Source organism: Molothrus ater, chromosome 19 (assembly GCF_012460135.2).
Source record: "Molothrus ater isolate BHLD 08-10-18 breed brown headed cowbird chromosome 19, BPBGC_Mater_1.1, whole genome shotgun sequence".
Classification (NCBI taxonomy): Eukaryota; Metazoa; Chordata; class Aves; order Passeriformes; family Icteridae; genus Molothrus; species Molothrus ater.
Window position 1 is genome coordinate 1,385,316 of NC_050496.2, and position 20,955 is coordinate 1,406,270.

A 20,955-nucleotide genomic window follows, 5' to 3' on the forward strand; every position below is an offset into this window, starting at 1 on the left:
CCAAGGTGGGCCCAGGATGGACTCAGAGTCAGGAGTTTTCACCCTTTGATGAGTTCTGCTCCATTTCCACGCTGGGGTTCAGTGCCCAATCCCAGCTCCAGGTGATGCAGTCCCACCCTCCCAGGTTGCTCTCCTCCATTCCCTGCTGTTTGCACTTTTTGGGGCTGAGGCTGCAGCAGTGTCCTTGGTTCTGGGGCTGGGAAAGGATTGTTCTGTGTGCCTGAGCTGGGAGGAGACCTTGCTGACACTTTCTGTGCAGTTCAGAGTTATTTACCAGTGCAGTGCAGAGCCTGGGAAATAGGAAAGATGAATCTTAAGGCATCAGCAGCCCTGGGGGGGAACATTTGCAGTGCTGGGAGCAGTGAGAGGCTCCCAGTACAGCAGAGCTCCTGAACTGGGGCAGGACCAGCACAGGGCCAGGGGATGCTGCAGGGTCTGAGCTGGGGCTCCTCAGCCTGGGCAGGAGGAGGCTCAGGGGATCTCCTCAGTGCCTGTGATGAGCTGAGGGGTGAGCAGAGAAGGTGGAGCCAGTCCCGTCCCAGTGGTGCCAGGGCAAAGGGCACCAACCCTCACACACAAAATTCCCCCCAAACATCAGCAAAATCTGCAGCCTCACTGCAAGGGTGGCTGGACACTGGAGAAACATTTGGAGAGAGGATACAGTGTCCATCCTCAGAGCCCATGGGGTCACAGGCAGGATTGCTCGGGCTGGCAAAGACCTTTTGGGTCATCCAGTCCAGCCACCAAGCCAGCAGCACCTCCATGGTCACTGAACCAGGTCCCCAAGTGCCACATCCATGTGGCTCTGAACACTTCCAGGGGTGAGCAGGGATCTCCATCATGATTGCTGGGAACCAGGTGAAAATTAACCCATCTGATCCCACAGCTCTGTAAATCCCTCCAGACAGTCACAGCGGTTCCAGAAATATCCAGTGTCTTACTTGTCCCCCATCCTCTGGTCAGGTTTTCACATTAAAGTGAAATTTGGCCACATGGAGTGGCAGAAACGGAGACAAAGTCACAAAATTATTTCCTGCAGAATTTTTCCTTGCTGAAAGCAACCAACAGTGAAGGAAAATTCCAACCAGGGAAACCTGTAGGGCTCTTATTGAAGGGCACTTGGGGTGTCCCTGAGCTCCTCTCAAGGTTTGCTCATCTCGTGCTGGCTGCCAGGCTAAAACCCTCCCATTTTCCCATCTGTCTGGGATAGAAGGAGTGCCTGAATTCGGGGTGGAGCAGGAAGCAGGTGAAGATACCCAGACTGATGTCACCTGAATAAATAAACCCTGATTTTAATCCTGATTGCACCCAGACACTCCCCATAGCGAGGGAGAGAGATCAACAAGCAGCCAACACTCAGAAACAACCCATGGCAACTTAACTTTATTTTTTTGGTTTGTTTGTTTGCTTTCCCCCTGTGTTTTATAGCCAGGGAGGAATAACTCCTATCAAGGATCATGACCTCAGCAAGGGTTCCAGCAGTTTCTAGCAAAGCAATGTGAGATTAATTAGAGAAGCAGGTTGTTAATGAGGGCTGAGTGACCATGCAGGGACCAAATAGCAGGGGAAGGGTGGCCCTGGTGTGGTTCTGGATTTGGTCTCTTTGTTCCTGGTGGGAAAGGAATTCACTTATTAAATTTGCAGGTGATATGAACCTTGGATGACTGTAAGTCTATTAGAGAACAGGATTAGAATTTAAAATGTTCTTGACAAATTGGATAAATAGCCTGCAAATAAATTGATTAAATGGAGAAAAATGAGATGCCTTGGGCTGAAGCAGGAATGCTAAAAAGCCTTCTCTGTGTTGGAGAACAATTGGAGAGTTCCTTGGAAAAGCAGTAAGGAACCACAAAGGATCACAGACTTTACACGAATCAGGAAAATAAAAATATCACAGGTTTGTGTGAGCAAGGGGAGCTGACTGGGGATAATCCAGAGATTCCACCCTGTCCTGGGCTCTCAGGGCTCTCTCAGAAACACATCCCAGGGCTGAGGGGGATCTGGAGCAGTGGGAGCACAGGGGGCTGCCGTGGCAGGGACCCAAGGCAAAGCAGGGAGACAACAAAGGGATGGTGTCAGCCCCAAGGGGAAAGGAGAACACAGCAGCTGAGGTCATAAAGGGCTGGGCAGGAATAAGGGGGGTTCTCTTCATGTCTTCTCCTGTGCCTGGAAGACAGGAAAGAAGGAATTGGTCTGAAAAGCAGGAAGGAAGCGACCCAGAACTTCTGGGGGAAGCAGATGTCATGGAAGGTTTGGGAACAGCAGAGCAGCCCTGGAGTGACCCCCTGCAGCAGCAGGGCAGGACATGAAGGACCCCAGAGATCTCCTCTCCTCCTGCCCTGCTGCAGCTCCACTGAGGCTGGGGAGCTCTGGACAAGGAGCTCAGTCCTTGCTGAAGGCTGAGGGCCATGGAGGCTTCTCAGGAGTCCCTCATCTGGTGATTTCAGTGCAGGGGAAGGAGGTTGAGCTGTTCTCCCGGGCCAGTTCCAGCAGTGGCTCTGCCATGGATGGCTCCCCTGCCCTGCCACACCTGTGACTCCTCTCTGTGCCCACACAGCACCTGGTGCTGGTGGTGGTTGTGCTCACAGTGGGACAGGCTGGGCTTGGGTGCCTGGGGCTCACATCCTGAACGCTCCAAAGCTGCAAAGCCCTGATGGAGCTGGAGCAGCCTCCAGGAGCAGCCCAGCCTGGGGTACAGCTGGGTGTGCTCCTGCCTGGACACGATTCTCACCTTTGCAGAGAGCCCTCATTTGCAGGCTCAGCAGAAGGGGAGCAGATTCCCATTATCGTGCTCTCTTTGCATCTGGAATTTTAAGTGAACTGCATAACAGAATCTTCTGCTTTCTTAAGCATTTCCTTCTCCTTTCTTTAATCATGCTGAGATTTCCTGTGATACTGTGAGCTGTAATTATCATCTGCAGATCAGTGGCAATGCTAAGCTGGTTCTTAAAGGGATTTTTTTTTTCTGTGAATTTCAGATGACCAAGAACAAAATTATAATCACCTGATACTAAACAGTGACAACCAGACACCTACACATGGTAAGAGAAAGCAAAGAGCAAAATTACACACGTTGTAACTTTCCTCTGCCAGCCAGTAACATTTACTGGTGCCAAATGTGTTTAATGTTAATGGAAATATTCCTCTGGCAGTGCTGCATGCCTGGTGGCTCCCATTGACATTAAACACAGGACCATATTTTCAGTAGTGTGCACAGGGAAATATGGCCCAGCCTTTTCTGACTGTGCTGATCAGCCTTGTGTCGAATTCCAAGATTCTCCTTTGTTTCCCACTTGTCCCAGCCTGGAGATGTTTCTTTGCTTCCCCCATGGCCTCTCTCTGCTCAGCCCTGTCCCCCAGCCCTTCTGTCCCCTCCTTTGGGTTTCCCTGAGCAGCAGAGGAGCCTGGGCTGAGTCCCCTTCCCTTGGAGCCAGCCCAACCCTGGCATCCCCTGGCTCCATGCAGTCCCTGGCACCCAAACCCTGTTCCCCAGTGTCTGTGCCACCAGACCAAGCTCTGACTGATCCCTCAGGTCCCCTCTGCTCTCCCCCCTCTTCTGCTGCTCCTTGTCTCGGTCCTGTCCGTGTCCCTCCCTGTCCCCTGTGCCTTTGGAATGGGATCCATTCCTCCTGCTCTAAGCTCCCAGTACATCTCATCTCTGTCACTTCTGGCAGCTCTGAATCTCTGTATTTGTTACTCTTTTTTTGTCCTGGCGTTTGTTTTGAATTCTGAAACCTCGTCCTGACTGTTCTGGAGCTGATTTATTGCAAGTTGTGCTCACATACAGAAACCTCCCTGCTGCTAAGGAGGGTGGGAGAACAATTGCCCTTGGAAAGATCCCCTGAAACCTTGGGAGTTTCTCCTTCCCAGGGGAGGCAGGCATCTCTTCAGCCCAAACATTGCTTCCATGGTAAGCCTGTGCTATTAGGGCTTCATTTTCTGTCTTGCAAACACTCCAGGAGGAATGGTGTCAGCTTTAAACTCATCAGTGCCACAGCAGTATTTATTGAGCCTGAGCTGACAGCCTCCAGTGTTCCTGACTACTTATTCTGTTTACTTTTTTACTTTCCTGAGGGAAAATAAAAAAAAAAAAAAAGAAAATGGAGAAATAGGGTTGAAATTGTGCTGTCTTCTCTTTGGTCTTGGTACTCATTCTTAAAATCCAGCCCCTGCTGGGTTCTGAGCTGCCCTTGACCTGCCCAGGAGCTTTAATGCAGCTCCAGCATCAGGGTCCCGCTGCACCCAAGCACTCCAGGGAATGTGACAAAACAATCCCACTTCCCTCTGCTCCTAACAGATGCTTTGCTTTTTTATGTTCTTAAGAGACCAAAACAACTGAAGGCAGATCCACTGATGGTCTTGGATTCCTTGTGCTTCCTGTGCCTTAATAATGTGGTGGTTGTTGTGAGGGACTGGGATGAGCTGACTACAAATGAGGGTGTGATTCAGAGGTACATCTCTCTCTCTCTGAGTTATCCAGATGGCCAGGGCTGCTTTTGTTCCTTCCATCCGTGTGTGCTGCTGCTGAGCCATTGCTTGGAGACTCTGAAAATACATTTGGACTTTTCAAGTGAGACATCACAAGAGCTTGCAGGATGGCACAGAGGGCTGGAAGGAGTGCTGGGAATTGTGAGATCCTGGGGAGGACAATTCCCAGCGGGATCAGAAGTGACCACAGGCAGCTGAGTCACAGGAAGTGCCCAAGGCCAGCTTGGATGGGGCTTGGAGCCCCTGGGAGGGGCCCATGTCCTTCCTTCCTTCCTTCCTTCCTTCCTTCCTTCCTTCCTTCCTTCCTTCCTTCCTTCCTTCCTTCCTTCCTTCCTTCCTTCCTTCCTTCCTTCCTTCCTTCCTTCCTTCCTTCCTTCCTTCCTTCCTTCCTTCCTTCCTTCCTTCCTTCCTTCCTTCCTTCCTTCCTTCCTTCCTTCCTTCCTTCCTTCCTTCCTTCCTTCCTTCCTTCCTTCCTTCCTTCCTTCCTTCCTTCCTTCCTTCCTTCCTTCCTTCCTTCCTTCCTTCCTTCCTTCCTTCCTTCCTTCCTTCCTTCCTTCCTTCCTTCCTTCCTTCCTTCCTTCCTTCCTTCCTTCCTTCCTTCCTTCCTTCCTTCCTTCCTTCCTTCCTTCCTTCCTTCCTTCCTTCCTTCCTTCCTTCCTTCCTTCCTTCCCTCTCTTCCTTCCTTCCCTCTCTTCCTCCCTCCCTCCCTCCTTCCCTTTATTCCTTCATTTTTTCCCTCTTTTCTTTCTTTTCCATCCTTCTCTTCCTCCTTCTTTCTGGCACTGGATCAGCTTTAGCTTCCATCCCCTCCTGGGACTCCTCAGTTCCAGACTCTCCCAGCCCAGGGGCTGCAATCCCAGCATTTCAGTTCTGCTGTGGTTGAGGGCTCTGAATTAACCACAGTGACCCTGAGCATCCCACACCTGCCAGAAATCCCTGCTGCTGGATTATTCCTGCCCCAAATTCCCCCCCAGGACACCAAATGTCCCATTCCAGAGGCTCCTACAGCCCTTTAGAAACATCAGCTGAAATTCTGCTTTCAGTGACAGCATTTAGACCCCAATTCCACTGAAAACTGAATTTTCATGTGGATTTCCTTAACTCTAGACTTTATTTCTACCTCAGCTGCAGATTTGAGCTGCAAATGAAGAACTGTACAGCAGTTTTAGGAAATGTAGTGATTTGTATGTAAAATGTGAGTGGGAGGGAGCAAGTATTAGGCTCTAAGCACAACCAAGTTTTACATATGAAATGCAGCTAAATCTTTTGATACATTAATTTATCTTGCTTAGATATTCAGCCTTCACACGAAATAAGCACATAAAATGATTTTCCCATAAAAACATTAAAATATGAAGGAAAAAACCGAGCTGGGGGCACAAAAGAGAACTGAGCATCAGCTATAACAGAAATACACATTGACTGCCTGGGCTCAGTTTCTGTACAGATTATTGCTTTATTTTTTACTGCTACTGAAGTTTCATCTCATTATATTTAGTGCATATATAATTATCCTAACCTAAAGAGCACCTAATAAACATTTTTTTTTTTTACATCTTTATAAATACCAAGCACATTTCCAAATAATATGGTTGGAAGGAAGTTCATATCACGACTTTTATGTCAGTTAATTGCATTTGACAATCATCTCAAAAAATACTTGGTAAAGCACCATGAGCAGCCAATTACTTCAAGGTTTTAATTTGGCCCAGTGTTTTTCCATGGATGATGCCTGGGATTGCTCTGATGGAGGCAAATTTCATTTTATAGCTGTACTTGTGTGGGCTTTTAACAGTTTTCTCTGTATGGACTCATGTAGGAGTGTGGTTTTCCCTTCCTTCCCTCCTGGAATCCTTCCTTCCTGGAATCCTTCCTTCCTTCCCTTTATTCCCTCTTTTTTCCCCCCTCTTCTCTCGTTTCTTTCTTTTCCATCCTTTTCTTTTCCTGCTTCTTTCTCTTTTCTTCATTTCAGAAATCCAGGGCATCTCCCTTCCCACACACTAATAGGGCTTTGGGGGATATATTGCTGAAAAAATCCTTGCATCAATTTTCTAACATCAGACCAGAAGCTTCAATTTGGGGCAATCCCAGAAGATATGAAAATGATTCCCCATTCTGTCACATCTCCTCCAGCAATTTGTTGAGAGTTTTGTGTCTATTGTGTTTAAGACACTGTTTACAAAATCAGAACAATTAAGGGCTGTTTAAATTAGCTTTATCCCCAGCAGAAATGTATGGGGGGAAAGGAGAAGTTAATCAGATGTGCAGCATGAAACCCAGAGAACAGCCAGACCTGGGTGTCCTGACCTTGGGCAGGGCTGGAATGGCAGTGGGAGGTGTCATAATTCACCTGGGGGGAATTCTGGGAGGAATTTGGGACCTCTGAGCTGTTTTTGATAATGGGGTTTATTTTCTAATCTTTTACATAGGCAGGAAGGGTGAGTTTGGCTCACATCTTCACAGCATGGCTCAGAAGGTCCCAAGACTCTTAGTTACAGGACCTTTTAAGGATTTATTGACCAATAAAACACTGACAACAAGGACATTTATGGTTTTGACCCAATCTTTAAATATTTTGTCTTATGGACTCATGCTGCAGTGTGAGCTTTCTTAGCCAATCTTGTTATGGCACACAAACCCACAGTGCTGCATTCTAAACTCCTTGTTTACCTCTGTCTGGAATCTTTTTTCTTTTTTTTCCTATATCTAAACTCTGAAACTCTAAACTTTCCTTTACTTAGCTTAACATGTCTCTGCTTTAAACTCCAAATCCACATTCTCCCTTCTGCCACCTGAGTTTGGGAGCCTTTTCCAAGGTCTCAGACCAAATCCTGGGTTTAATTCTGGAGCCCCTGGCAGTGCCCAAGGCCAGGCTGGGCAGGGCTTGGTGTCCCTGCCATGGCAGGGCTGGAATTGAGGGGGTTTTTGATCCTTTCCAAAGCAAAGCAAAGCAAAACACAGCAAAGCAAAGCTAAGCTAACTAAGCAAACCAGACCAGACCAGACCAGACCAGGCTAAACCAAACAACACCAAACCAAACCAAACCAAACTAAAGCAAAGCAAACCAGACTAAACCAAACCAAACCAGACTAAACCAAACCAAACCAAAGCAAACCACACCAAACCAAAGCAAATCACACCAAACCACATCAAACCAAACCAAACCACACCACACCAAACCAAACCAAACCAGACTAAACCAAACCAAACCAGACTAAACCAAACCAAACCAAACCAAACAACACCAAACCAAACCACACCAAACCAAAGCAAACCAAACCACACCAAACCAAACCAAACCACACCAAACCAAATCAAACCAAACCAAACCAAACCAAACCAAACCACACCAAACCAAACCAAACCAAACCAAACCAAACCACACCAAACCACACCAAACCAAACCAAACCACACCAAACCACACCAAACCAAACCACACCAAACCAAATCAAACCAAACCAAACCAAACCAAACCAAACCAAACCAAACCATATCAAATCAAACCAAACCAAACCAAACCAAACCAAACCAAACCAAACCAAACCATTCCAGCCATTCCAAAATCCCTCTCCCTGCCCTGCCCACGAGGCCCTGGCAGAGCTGGGGGCAGGTCCCAGTTTGCAGTGTCTCAAACCCAGCTCTGCACAGCCCTGGTGCCAGAGCCAGGTGTTTCACCTGCACCCCCTGCAAGGGCAGCAGCCTCCAGGGTGAGCAGATCCTTTGCTCTGACTGCTCTGTGCAGTTTCCATTTCTCCCTTTCGTTTTAATCTCAGAATTTCTCCTCTCGGCCCAGCTGTGGGTGCAATATTCAGTGAAGCTCCGTGTGCTCAGGGGCCTTTCCACGCTGATCCCCCTGGCTGGCAGCACTCAGGGCTGTCACTGTCACACCCAGGGTCACTGTGTGCTGCATCCCTTCCCTCTGCACCTTCCTCCTTGTGGAAAACGCCAATCACTTGTTTTTAAAATCTTAAAAGTTTAATAGTAATAAAATGGTTATAAAAAATAGTAATACAATTAGACTAATAATAATTTTGGCAATTTGAATTAGGACAATATGAGACAATAGAGAAAAGAGTTACAGACAGTCCAGGTACTTTTTTCTGGGCAGCAGGAGCCCAAAAAAGGACCCACATTAACAAAGGATTAACCCTTAAAAACAACAGCCTGTTGCATATTCCTACACCTCATACATGATGCATAAATTCCATTCAAACACAGGATTCTGTCTGGGCAGTGTCAGCTTCTTCCTCTGAATCCTAACAGTGCCTTGGAGGTGGGAAGAAGTTCGTTTCTCCTGATAATGGGGCCATAAATTCTTTTTCTCTGAAAGATTCAGTGCAAGTCCTTTCTTTAAAGAAAAGTATCTTACATAGCAGAGTTTCTATTTTAAATTTTTTTATAACCTAAAACTATATTTAACACGCTACTTAAGAGAATTAATACAGCATTACTTCCTAACACAGCACATATAATATTCATTTTAATATTTGCAAAAAGCCAATCATAAAATGCATGCATTTTTCACACTTCTCCAGGTGCTGCTCAGTTCTCAGCCAGGCCCAGGGCTGGAGCCATCCTGACAGACACAGGGTTTGGGTTTTCACACTGCCTCTGTTTGAAATCCTCCATCTCCAGCTCTCCTAAATGAGGGCAGCTACTCGCTGGAGAGCTCTGATTTCCACCACAGAGGATCTGACCTGGAAATGCAGAAACCTCCTGGAGATTAGTCATGAGAAATGCAAAGCACCGTTAATACCAGTGTTTGTAACAGGAGCAAACAGGAGTGTGAAAACACAAATGCTGAGGGTACGTCTGGTCCATTTGGACTCTGCACACATCAGTTTATCCGCCTGCCCTGACAGTGTGTCACTTCAGCACGGCCTGGCAGCCCTGAGCCCTGGCACAGAAGGCTCCAGAACGTCAGCAGTGCCACCAGATCTGGGGCCCTTTGTGAGAACGTGCGTCAGAGTCGGAGCCTTTGCGTCTGAGCCCTCAAAGGGCTGAGCAGGAGCAGGGCTGGGGCAGCAGGAGGGCTCTGACAGGGGGCTGGAGCTCTGCTGAGCTGCAGCTGAGCAGCAGAAGGCTGGCTTGGAGCAGCTTCTCCTAGGTGACATTGTTTGCTTTCCCTGGGTGAATGTTTTAAAAGGCATCTGTTGAAATGTCTTGCAGAATTCGCACAACATATGTGCAGACTCAAATGCAAATCTGTAGCACATCCCTTTTGCCACTTGAGCTTTGTTCAAAACTTTGCCATCAAGTCACATTTTTTTCTTTTTTAATTTTGGTATCATCTGCTCCCGTCCTTGAACATGAAAGGTTTTGTGCCTCGTGTAAACACACTTTGAAAGTGTCTTCCAACAAGAGAGGCAGAGCAAGATGTGACAAGGAGACTTCAGGTCTAATCTGGAAATCCTGGAGCTTCTCTGAGCCCTGAGCTTGCGGGGAGGTTGCAAAGCACTGGCAGAGAAATGAGCAGAGGGGCTGTGCTTCCCTGGTAGATGACAGAGTGCAGGAGTGAGCAGAGCAGGGGATTTGTGTGAATCCACCCCCAGGCCCAGCAGGGCTGCAGGTGACACCCAGGTGCTGCCACCAAAGCCATTGTCCTGTTGGGACCACCTTGGGGTGGCTGCCTAGAACAGAGGCTGGGCAGGATCAAGAGAATAAAGTGGGTGATTATTAAAGGCCTCCAACAGCTGCACCTTGGGCAGTCAAAGCCTCACAGAGGCTGCACCCAAGATGGGTGATGGCTTCCAGTTTTTTATACAGATGTAAGTTTGGTCTATTTGCATAGCAGGGGTTAATTCTCCAATTACTGCTTCAGGTAGTGAAGTCATATTCCTCAGTTTTCTCCCCACAATTTTATACTTTTTATACTCCCCACATATTATACTTTTATTATACATTTATACTTTTCAGGGCCTGTGGTGTGTCCTTGGATGTCAGACCCAGAGGGATTGTTCTGTCTGACCAGAATGTGAAGGCAGTTAACTACACTTTAAATGGAGTTCATAGCTATGCACAAATGCACTACAGGGTTTGAAAAACATAAATCTGCAATCTTAAGGCACCATCAGGTGTGGCAGGAGCACAGGCAGTCCCTCCAGGCCGCCCCTTCCCCTGCCCTGTGAAAGGTGTGAGAGAGCAGGAGCCCATCAGAGCCTGGCCCAGGGATGCTCTGTTCCCATAGAACACAGCAGGTTCAGAATGGCCTGGCAATTCTGGCTCATGAAGCAGAAGAGATGCACCCACCTGGCCTGGTGGGGCTGCAGGAGGAGAGATCAGAGCTCCACAGAGCTCCCTGCTCCCTTCCTGAGCTCCTTGTGCCAGCGTGGAGCAGCCCGGGCTGGGTTGTGCGTCCCTGCTCAGGGCACTGTGCAACCAGGGCTGCCTGCAGGGTGAGGAAATGCTGCAATTCCTGCAGAATTGTACAGAATTGTACAGAATTGTATTGCAGAATTGTACAGAATTCTACTGCAGAATTGCACTGCAGAATTGCACTGCAGGATTGCACTGCAGAATTGCACTGCAGAATTGTACTGCAGAATTGCACTGCAGAATTGTACAGAATTGTCCTGCAGAATTGCACTGCAGAATTGCACTGCAGGATTGCACTGCAGAATTGTGCTGCAGAATTGCACTGCAGGATTGTACTGCAGGATTGCACTGCAGGATTGCACTGCAGAATTGCACTGCAGGATTGCACTGCAGGATTGTACTGCAGGATTGCACTGCAGAATTGCACTGCAGAATTGCACTGCAGGATTGTACTGCAGAATTGCACTGCAGGATTGTACAGAATTGCACTGCAGGATTGTACAGAATTGCACTGCAGAATTGTACAGAATTGCACTGCAGAATTGTACTACAGAATTGCACTGCAGGATTGTACAGAATTGCACTGCAGGATTGTACTGCAGAATTGCACTGCAGAATTGTACTGCAGAATTGCACTGCAGGATTGTACAGAATTGCACTGCAGAATTGCACTGCAGGATTGCACTGCAGGATTGTACTGCAGAATTGCACTGCAGGATTGCACTGCAGGATTGTGCAGAATTGTACTGCAGAATTGTACAGAATTGTACAGAATTGTACTGCAGGATTGCACTGCAGGATTGCACTGCAGGATTGCACTGCAGGATTGTACAGAATTGTACTGCAGGATTGCACTGCAGGATTGCACTGCAGGATTGCACTGCAGGATTGTACAGCCTTGCACTGGCTGTACCAAGGTGGGGCTGTCCCCAGGCCGGGGGAGGTTCCTGTGCTCCTGTGCCAGCTCCTGTGCCAGCAGGGATGGTGTGCCAGAAAATGGGCACCAAAGGGCACAGAGATGCTGAGGAAAAGGGGAACCAATCCTGACTCTAAAGGGAATCCCAGTAGCCATGAACAGAGCTCGTTTTCCAGTGTCATGTCCAGCTGGGGTGATGGGGATGCTGGGGAGCACAGTGTACAGCCTCAGCTGCCCTGCAGGCAGTAGGAGAGCTTTGATTTGCATTCTGATTATTGATTCTGGCCTGCAGCTTCCATAGGAGCCCACCAGCACCACAAACAAAGAGGAGAGAGGCCAGAGACAGATGTATTGCAGGAGTGAAAACCTGCTGAGAAACTGGTGCTGAACTGGCCTCAGAATACAAATTGCATGAGATATTTCTCCTTACTGGAGCACCTCAGTTCTCTGATCTCCCCCTCAAGCTACATTATGCAAAAGACATCTGAAATTAGCTTTGGTCATTTCAGTTTATCCCTTGTTTGGCTGAGTGATGGGCAGTGGATTTCAAGGTGACTTCTCATTTGCCAGGATCATTCCAGCCTGTTCCTGAGTGCCTGGATGGGAAAAGCAGCGAGAAGATGAAGTGATCCTGCAGCAGCCCATCAGATAAATGTGTGGCACTTAATTTCACACACCTCATGCAAGCAGTCAATTAATGCTGTGCTCTGGCACCCAGCACAGCTCCGTGCCTGTGCCTGGGCTCACTGCAGCACGCCCAAACCCCCATGGAAATGGAGATTAGCTCCACGTTCTGCCTGAGCAATTTGCAAAGGGATCTCACCCCGGGGTCCTTGCCACACAAGCAGGAGGAGGAGTGGGGACATGGTTTCAGTGCTGATCCAGCCTCTGTTTGCTGGATAACATCAAATCAATTGTTTCCAGCCCCCTGATGAATGCCACACGCTCCCTGATCCTGCAGGCAGGCTGTTAGACATGGATGGATGTCACATTCGTATTTTCTGTAAAAATCCCTTTGCCCAGGATTTTTCTCCTGGGAAGCTGAGAAGCCTCAGAGAAAAAGATAAAAATTGAATATTGAAAACATTAATGATCTCATTTGCTTCTCCTGTGTTTGCTGCTTTGGAATGTGTTTGGAGATCGTTTACCCACAGGTGATTTTTAAATTGGTTTAATGTGAATTGTTTTCACTCTTTGGCCAATCAGGGTCAAGTTGTGTCAGGACTCTGGAAAGAGTCAGGAGTTTTTAATTTATTATCTTTTTAGCCTTCTGTAAGTATCCTTTCTGTATTATTTACTATGGTATAATATAATATAATATAATATAATATAATATAATATAATATAATATAATATAATATAATATAATATAATATAATATAATATAATATAATATAATATAATATAATATAATATAATATAATATAATATAATATAATATAATATAATATATGGAGTCAGATTCACCATCCCTCCCTGCCACGGGGCACCCCACAAACAGAATGGATGGAAATCACCAGCAGGGAACTGCTGCTCTCTGAGAGGAGCCCCTCAGATCCCTCAGGTCTGTGCCACACCAGAACCCCCTTCCAGGAGGGCAGGAGAAAGGGGAGAGGAGATTTATGACATTTACATGGTTATTGCACTGGGAGGAGGAGTTTTTCTCACCAGTGCTGGATTCTGTGAGAAAGGATGACTTTGTTTCTTACAGAATTGCTGTGAGAGTAATTCTGTAATTGCAGGACTGCCTCAGCCTGTCTTGGACACCGTGCAGTGCTCAGGGTGGCTCACAGGAGGCTTCAAACATCCAGGGCAAGCCCCAGTGGGAGAAAAGTTGTGGCAGCAGCTCTGGATCCCCGTGCAGACACTCAGATGAACCTCTGGGTTCATTTCCAGGCTGCAGGGGCACCGAGGACACGCTGGAATGAAAAATTCAGAGAGGAGGAAAACGTTCTGCTGTCCAACAAGCAGGACTCCACACGGCAGAGAGGCAGCAGGGCAGGGCTGGCCTCACTCTCACAGATGTTTCTTGGAGGAAACAGATTCACTTATGGCTCAGGTCTAGGAAAATGTCTGTGAAATGTCTGCACTCTACCTGGGCAGATTTATTTTGAGTTTGTAGACTCAGGTCTAGGAAAATGTCTGTGACATGTCTGAACTCTACCTGGGTGGATTTTGAGTTTGTAGACTCAGGTCTAGAAAAATGTCTGTGACATGTCTGCACTCTACCTGGGCAGATTTATTTTGAGTTTTTTTCCTGGGAATGGGAGAAGTTAGCAAGGGTATGGGCACTGCACAAAGCCAGCAGCTTTCCAGGTGAAATTCCCCTGCTGCTCTGCTACCTTTGGGCAGAATCTGAGCTTTTATCCCAACCAGCCCCTGGTGCAAGAGGGCTCGGGGCAGGTGAGTGCCCACTGATCAGGCATTGCTCCTCATGGGACACTTTAGGGATGTGCAACAGGAATGTGTGGACCCAAGCTTGGGCATTCTGCTGCTCCTGCAGAGAATTTACCCTTCTGATTTCATTTGCAGACCATACCTGAAGTGGCCACCTTTTGCCTCAGCTACTGGCCCCCATCACTGCTGTGGGGTCTGGCAGAGCCCACTGGTCTGTTCTGCCTCTGCTCCCAAACATTGGAGTTCCTGCTTTGTTAAATCCTTTCTTCTCTGCCCATTTTAATATCTGAACACCTGGGGGTTATAACTGCAGCTCTACAGGTCCCTGTGCCTTGGCTGGGCTGCTGAAAAACCTTTTCCCAGCTTGCAGAGAAGGAGCAAGGTTTCAAACCCCTGCAGATAGTCTGGACTTCAATTTTAGCATCTGGGCTCAGTGCCCTCAGCATTTGAATTGTGACAGAGGGCACTGGGACCCTGCCTGGGGACCCTCAGTGACCAACAAAGTGAGCATCAGTAGAGGGGCATCCTCCAGCCCTCAGGAGAGGGATTTCCTGCCTCAGGAACATCCCCAACACCTTGTCCTGCCCTCTGAGTGCCCCCAGAGGTGCCCCAGCTGCCAGCCCTGGGTGCAGGGAGGTGTGAGGGTCTGCAGAGCCCCAGAGCCTCCGGGTTCAGAGCATCCATGAGGACTCTGGTACACAGGGAGGGCAGCTGGACCATCATCATCCCCAGTTAAGGAATGCCCCAGACTGGTTCTGGTCCCTGAGGATGGGGAGGGCACACAGGGGAGATGAAGGTGAGTGATGCTGGTTAAAGAGTTAAAGAACTGGCTCATGATGCCCCAGTTAAAGAAGCCCCAGACTGGTTCTGTGTCCCTGAGGATGGGGAGGGCACACAGGGGGATGAAGGTGCCTGAGCACCTGGCACAGCCCTGCATGCCAGGGTGAGTGCCAGCCCAGCCCAGCCCATCCCTCTGGGCAGCTCCAGGGCATGCGAGGCAGCACTTTGCTGTCCCCATCGCTGCTGTGTGAGGACAGGAAGCAGCACCACAGGATCCATTTCCCCTGGATCTGCTGGTGCCGGTGTGAACCATGCCCTGGAGGCCGAGGCTGAGGCCCAGCCCCAGCTCTGCTCCCTGCTGGAGCCTGTGGGCACAGCCAGCCTCTCTCCATCCCCTCGGGGCACACTCCAGACCTGCCTTTCTCTGTTTCTTTGCAGACAAGCCACGAATGAACAACATCCTGACTTCAGCCACCGAGCCCTACGACCTGTCCTTCTCCCGCTCCTTCCAGAACCTCTCCCACCTCCCGCCGTCCTACGAGTCTGCTGTCAAGACCAACCCCAGTAAATACTCATCTCTCAAGAGACTCAGTAGGTGGCAGCTCCTTTGCTTCCCCCTGGCAATGCTTTGTAAGGAACAACCCCTTCCCTCAGCTGGGCACTCCTGGGTTGGCATCTCCCGTGGGGATTCCTTTGGCTGGCACTCCCCAGCAGGGATGGCTGGCGAGGTGATTTCATTTCTGGGAGGGTACCTGTGGTTGTTGCTGGGCTGCCCCCACCCCTCTGCTGGGATCTGCTCCTGGCAGAGCCACCCAAGGATCCTTTCCCTCTCTGCTGGGGCCCAGCCTGGCTGGGTGCTCAGAGCTGCCCTGGGCACTGCCAGGGCAGGGACCTCACCAGCCCCGGGGGCAGCTGGAAATGCCAACAGAACAATGCCAAGGTGGTTGGGAACACCTTTTCCAGGAGGAGCCCTGCCTGCCTCGGGCAGTGCTGCAACCCACGTGCTCCATGGTGTGTGGCAGAGCTGCTCCTGGCCTGTGCCAGGCTCAGATCCACTCTCAGTGCTGTGCTGTGTGCCCAGAGCTGTGCCAGGCTCAGGTCCACTCTCAGTGCTGTGCTGTGTGCCCAGAGCTGTGCCAGGCTCAGATCCACTCTCAGTGCTGTGCTGTGTGCCCAGAGCTGTGCCAGGCTCAGATCCACTCTCAGTGCTGTGCTGTGTGCCCAGAGCTGTGCCAGGCTCAGATCCACTCTCAGTGCTGTGCTGTGTGCCCAGAGCTGTGCCAGGCTCAGACCCACTCTCAGTGCTGTGCTGTGTGCCCAGAGCTGTGCCAGGCTCAGATCCACTCTCAGTGCTGTGCTGTGTGCCCAGAGCTGTGCCAGGCTCAGGCCCACTCTCAGTGCTGTGCTGTGTGCCCAGAGCTGTGCCAGGCTCAGATCCACTCTCAGTGCTGTGCTGTGTGCCCAGAGCTGTGCCAGGCTCAGATCCACTCTCAGTGCTGTGCTGTGTGCCCAGAGCTGTGCCAGGCTCAGATCCATTTTCTCTCCTGTGCCCTGTGTGTGTCCAGAGCTGCTCCAGCCCTGTTCCACACTCAGATCCATTTTCTGTTCCCTGCTTTGTGTCCAGACCTGTTCCATGCTCAGATCCATTCTCTGTCCCATGCTTTGTGCCCAGACCTGTTCCATGCTCAGATCCATGCTCTGTTCCATGCTTTGTGCCCAGACCTGTTCCATGCTCAGATCCATGCTCTGTTCCACACTCTGTGTGTGTCAGAGCTGCCCCTGACCCATTCCATGCTCAGATCCATGCTCTGTTCCATGCTCAGATCCATGCTCTGTTCCACACTCTGTGTGTGCCCAGAGCTGTTCCATGCTCAGACCCCCAGGGTGTTTTGGGTATTCCAGCAGATTTACCCCATTCCCACTCATTAGCATCTCTCCTTCCCTGCTGCTTCATGGATTGCACTGCTCTGCCAATGGTTCTGTAAAGCTCCAGTCCATCCCCTTTGCTGATCCTAAACCCTTCAAATTCTCAAACAAGCGAGTTCTGTGCAGGGAATGCTCTCTGCAGACTCACCCTGGGTCTGTGCTTTCCATGAGCAGCTCTGAGTGCACTCAGTGCTCCTGGAGCCTTCCCTGCCCCTCTGGGCACCCCTGGCAGCCACCAAGGCCCCTGAGTTGTCTTTGTCCCTTGGCTGGGGAAATGCAGGGGAGCCAGACTCTTTGCTGCTGCCTGTTGGGTTTAGCCTGTGGGAAATGTTGACAGCAAACAAACCCTGGAGGTTTCCTTGCCCAGTGATTTGAGCAGGGAAAGTGTCGTGTTGGCTGCAGAGGGCTCCGGTCTAAACCTTAAATATCCACCCAGCAATGCCAGCAGGGAAAGGTGGGCTGGATATCTGCCCTCCCTGCAGGACAAATCCCCCTCTGGACCCGTCCAGGGCAGGTGGGAGAGACCCCAGAGCTCCCTGCAGACACCAGCCCAGCCTCCTGCCCAGCACCTGGCAGAGCCAAACCTGCTGCCCTTCTCTGCTCCTGAGCAGCCAGGGAGCTTCAGCTCCAGCTCTGGCAGTGCCCAGCCCTCCCTGCTCCCGCTGGCACTGAGCACACCCAGCGCCTCCAGAACCTCTGAATCACTTTGCTGCAGCTGCTCTACTCCAGAGCCAAAGGAAAAGAGGCTCCCAGCTCCCCAGGCCCCCCTTGCAAAGTGCCAGCAAGATCATGTTCTTATTCTGTATGAAGGGAACACAAAAAAGTGTGATATCTAAAAGCTGGAGTTTGAAAATTACTTATTGGGCATTCATTTTTTTTTTTAAATTTAATGCTGTTTCTTCCCAATGGACTTCCTGTCACTGTTAGAAAAAAAATAAAATATAAAAGTACTGAAGAGATCATTAACAAATACTTCTATTTGAGCAAGAAACAAAGCATTAGATATTTTTTAAATCTATATTCAAAAAATATATATATTTATATAAATATATATATTTATATAAATATATATATTTATATAAATTACATATATATATAAATCATATATAATTTAATATATATAAATTTGAAATATAGATTAAATATCTATCTATCTATATATATATATATATTTTAAATCTATATTTCAAATACTTCAAACACTTGTTTTTCTGGCTCACCAGGCATGGAAAAATTACTTATTTTCCTCCAATTAGCAGAGACAGATGGTGAAAGACCAGGGTTTTTTATCTCCCTGGCCCTTCCTTCAGGGCACAGCCAACAGAACCCCACTTGGGGGGTCCCTGGGGGTTTGGGGGTCTCTGAGGGGCCGGCACCCCCTGTGCCCTGGGGAAGAGCAGCGAGGGCAGGGTGTGAGGATGTGGCTGAGCAAGAGCAGCCAGATTAATTCCATCCTGCTCGGGGCTCCGGGGAATTGCTCTTCCCAGCAAAGTGAGAAAGGTCAGGGAGGAAGGCAGCTCCTGTTTTCAGGCATATTAAACCACTTGGTGCTGGCTGGAGAATCATCACGAGTGACTGGGCAGCTTGGAAATGTTAAAGCCAATTAAAACAAGGAGAGACAAGCCCAGAGAGGAAACCTGCTGGAGCTGCAGAGGAAGAAAGCTGGGGAAAATTACCTTTAAAAAAGGAGAGGGGTTATTGTGATGGCCTCACATGCACACACACGTGCATCTCCTCTCACCAGAATATGTAAGAACAGGAAGAAAAACTGAATTTGGCTGTTCTGCTCCACATTCCCTTCCCAGAGCACCACAAATGAGTTTCTGTAAACCTCATTTCTGTGATTCCAGTGCCAGAGGAGCTCTGCTCTGCTTGTCTGCAGAGGCATCTCAGCTCGAGGTGGAATGTGTAAGAGCATTTATTTGGGGATCTCCCTCCAAATGAGGGGGAAAAAAACCCCACAAAAAAAACCACCAAGAAAAGCTGTCTGAGGGCAACTGAAGCCAAGGCAGCTGAAGCACTCAAACATTCCTGAAGTGTGGTGAGACCAGCCCTGAGTGATGTTCTAGAAACTGCCAAAGCAGGAAAGAAAGGGCGGAAAATCCCAACCAAAACCACTTTAAAAAGGCCAGAAAGCATAACTTCCAGGAGACATTCCTTGCTGAAGGACAACATATCCAAATGGTTGAAAAACACAAGGAAACACCCAGAAGTATGGGACTGATTGAAAAATAGAAAAAATCCTGTCAAGCACTGCACCACAAAAAGGAAAGTGATTCCTTTTTGTCTGCTCACAATTTCTGCCTTTTTGGAATCCTCTTAGGACACCCCTTTTTTTTTTTTTAATTTTTTTAATTTTTAAGCACATCCTTGACGGCGAAGCACACTGGACTGGAGTTTTATTTTGGATAGAATTGTGAATGTCCCTTCTCCTGTGAGCATCAAAGACAGGACAAGGGCAGGGTGCTCAGTGCCAGCTGTGCCAGGGTGTGATGTGCCTCTGCTGGTGCCACGAGGGTGGCATCAACCAGCCTGGAATGGGTTTCAGCTGGATCATCTTTAGGATTCCTTCCAACCCAAACCGTTTCATGGTTCCAAGATTTCATTTCCCAGAGAAACTTTGGTTTTGGCCAGCTGTGCCACCAGCCCTCCACGTTTCCCAGCCCTGGAGCTCTGCTCTGCAGCTGGGTTTGTTTCTTGCTGTCCCTGATTGCAGGAATTCTGAGGTTCCACTGAGCTCTCCCTTGTGTGGTGCTGCACATAACGTGGGAAATGAATTTTTAGAAATTCATTTGTAGAAATGGAGCCAGAAGCAAGCTTCAAAGGGTGGCATCAATCAGCCTGGAATGTGTCCCTGCCCATGGCAGTGGGTTTCAGCTGGATCATCTTTAAGATTCCTTCCAACCCAAACCATTTTATGGCTTCAAGATTTAATTTCCCAGAGAAACTTTGGGTTTTTTTTTTTTGTTTCTTGCTGTCCCTGGCTGCAGGAATTCTGAGGTTCCAGTGCTCTCCCTTGGCACGAGGCATGCATGTGGTGCTGCACATAACCTGGGAAATCCATTTGTAGAAATTCATTTGTAGAAATTCATTTGTAGAAATTCATTTGTAGAAATGGAGCCAGAAGCAAGCTTCAAAGGGTGGCATCAATCAGCCTGGAATGTGTCCCTGCCCATGGCAGTGGGTTTCAGCTGGATCATCTTTAAGATTCCTTCCAACCCAAACCATTTTATGGCTTCAAGATTTAATTTCCCAGAGAAACTTTGGTTTTTACCGGCTGTGCAATCAGCCCTCCACATTTCCCACCCCTGGAAAGCCCCTGGGGCTCTCCTCTCCCAGGGTTTGTTTCTTGCTGTCCCTGGCTGCAGGGATTCTGAGGTTCCACTGAGCTCTCCCTTGTGTGGTGCTGCACATAACGTGGGAAATGCATTTGTAGAAATTCATTTGTAGAAATTCATTTGTAGAAATGGAGCTAGAACCAAGTTTCAAAGGGTGGCCTTGCAAATAAGACTGGGCACTTCAAAGAAATAGAACTGTGAAAGATGCATTGGAGTAGGACCCACGAGGGGCAATTTTAGGTGATTGCCTTTAAGGCATTTACAATATAGTATGGTAGGCCAAGAAATGCTTATAATGTATTGCTAAGAAATTATTATTATTATTATTATTATTATTATTATTATTATTATTATTATTATTATTATTATTATTATTATTAAGAAATAGTTCGCTTCTAATTGCGATAGGGTGAATTATAACACCTGTATTGTCACACCCTTCACATGAGACTGAAAAATAAAATAAAAGTTTTTTGAAATTCCTCTCAGTTACCCCACCTCTAAGTCAAAAAAGAACCCAATCCAACAGCATTCCTGCCAGGCTCTGCTCCCCATCCCTGGCTCAGGCTGGCACCCCTGTCAGAGCCAGCAGCCTGGAAAATGTCTGTCTGCTGCTGCCTGGAGCAGCTTGCTGGGTGTCACACACGGCTCGTCCTCCTCCTCTGACTCCTCTGAGATGGAGATGAGCAGCTTTTCCACACCTGGAAATGTTCCTGCTCCTCCTCAGCATCACTGGAGGCCTGAGGGAGCTTGGGAACGTTGAAATTAAATCATCTCCCTGAAAGGTTCAGCCA

General features: G+C 48.6%; 1 protein-coding gene across 5 annotated transcripts in view; it reads left to right on the plus strand.

The window, feature by feature from the left end:
- Window positions 1-20,955, plus strand: part of SHISA6 (shisa family member 6) — a 198,837-nt gene that overhangs the window by 169,350 nt on the left and 8,532 nt on the right. For 4 of the 5 annotated variants that reach the window (XR_008508718.1, XR_008508717.1, XR_008508716.1 and 1 more), the window contains exons 5-6: window positions 2,979-3,041; window positions 15,336-15,488. Coding sequence is in view for 2 of the 5 variants with exons in the window: in XM_054516860.1 (XP_054372835.1) it covers window positions 2,979-3,041; window positions 15,336-15,488 (216 nt within the window). In the remaining 3 variants the exon portion in view is untranslated. The remainder of the gene's footprint in view (window positions 1-2,978; window positions 3,042-15,335; window positions 15,489-20,955) is intronic. The other variant, XM_054516861.1, reaches the window with a different exon arrangement.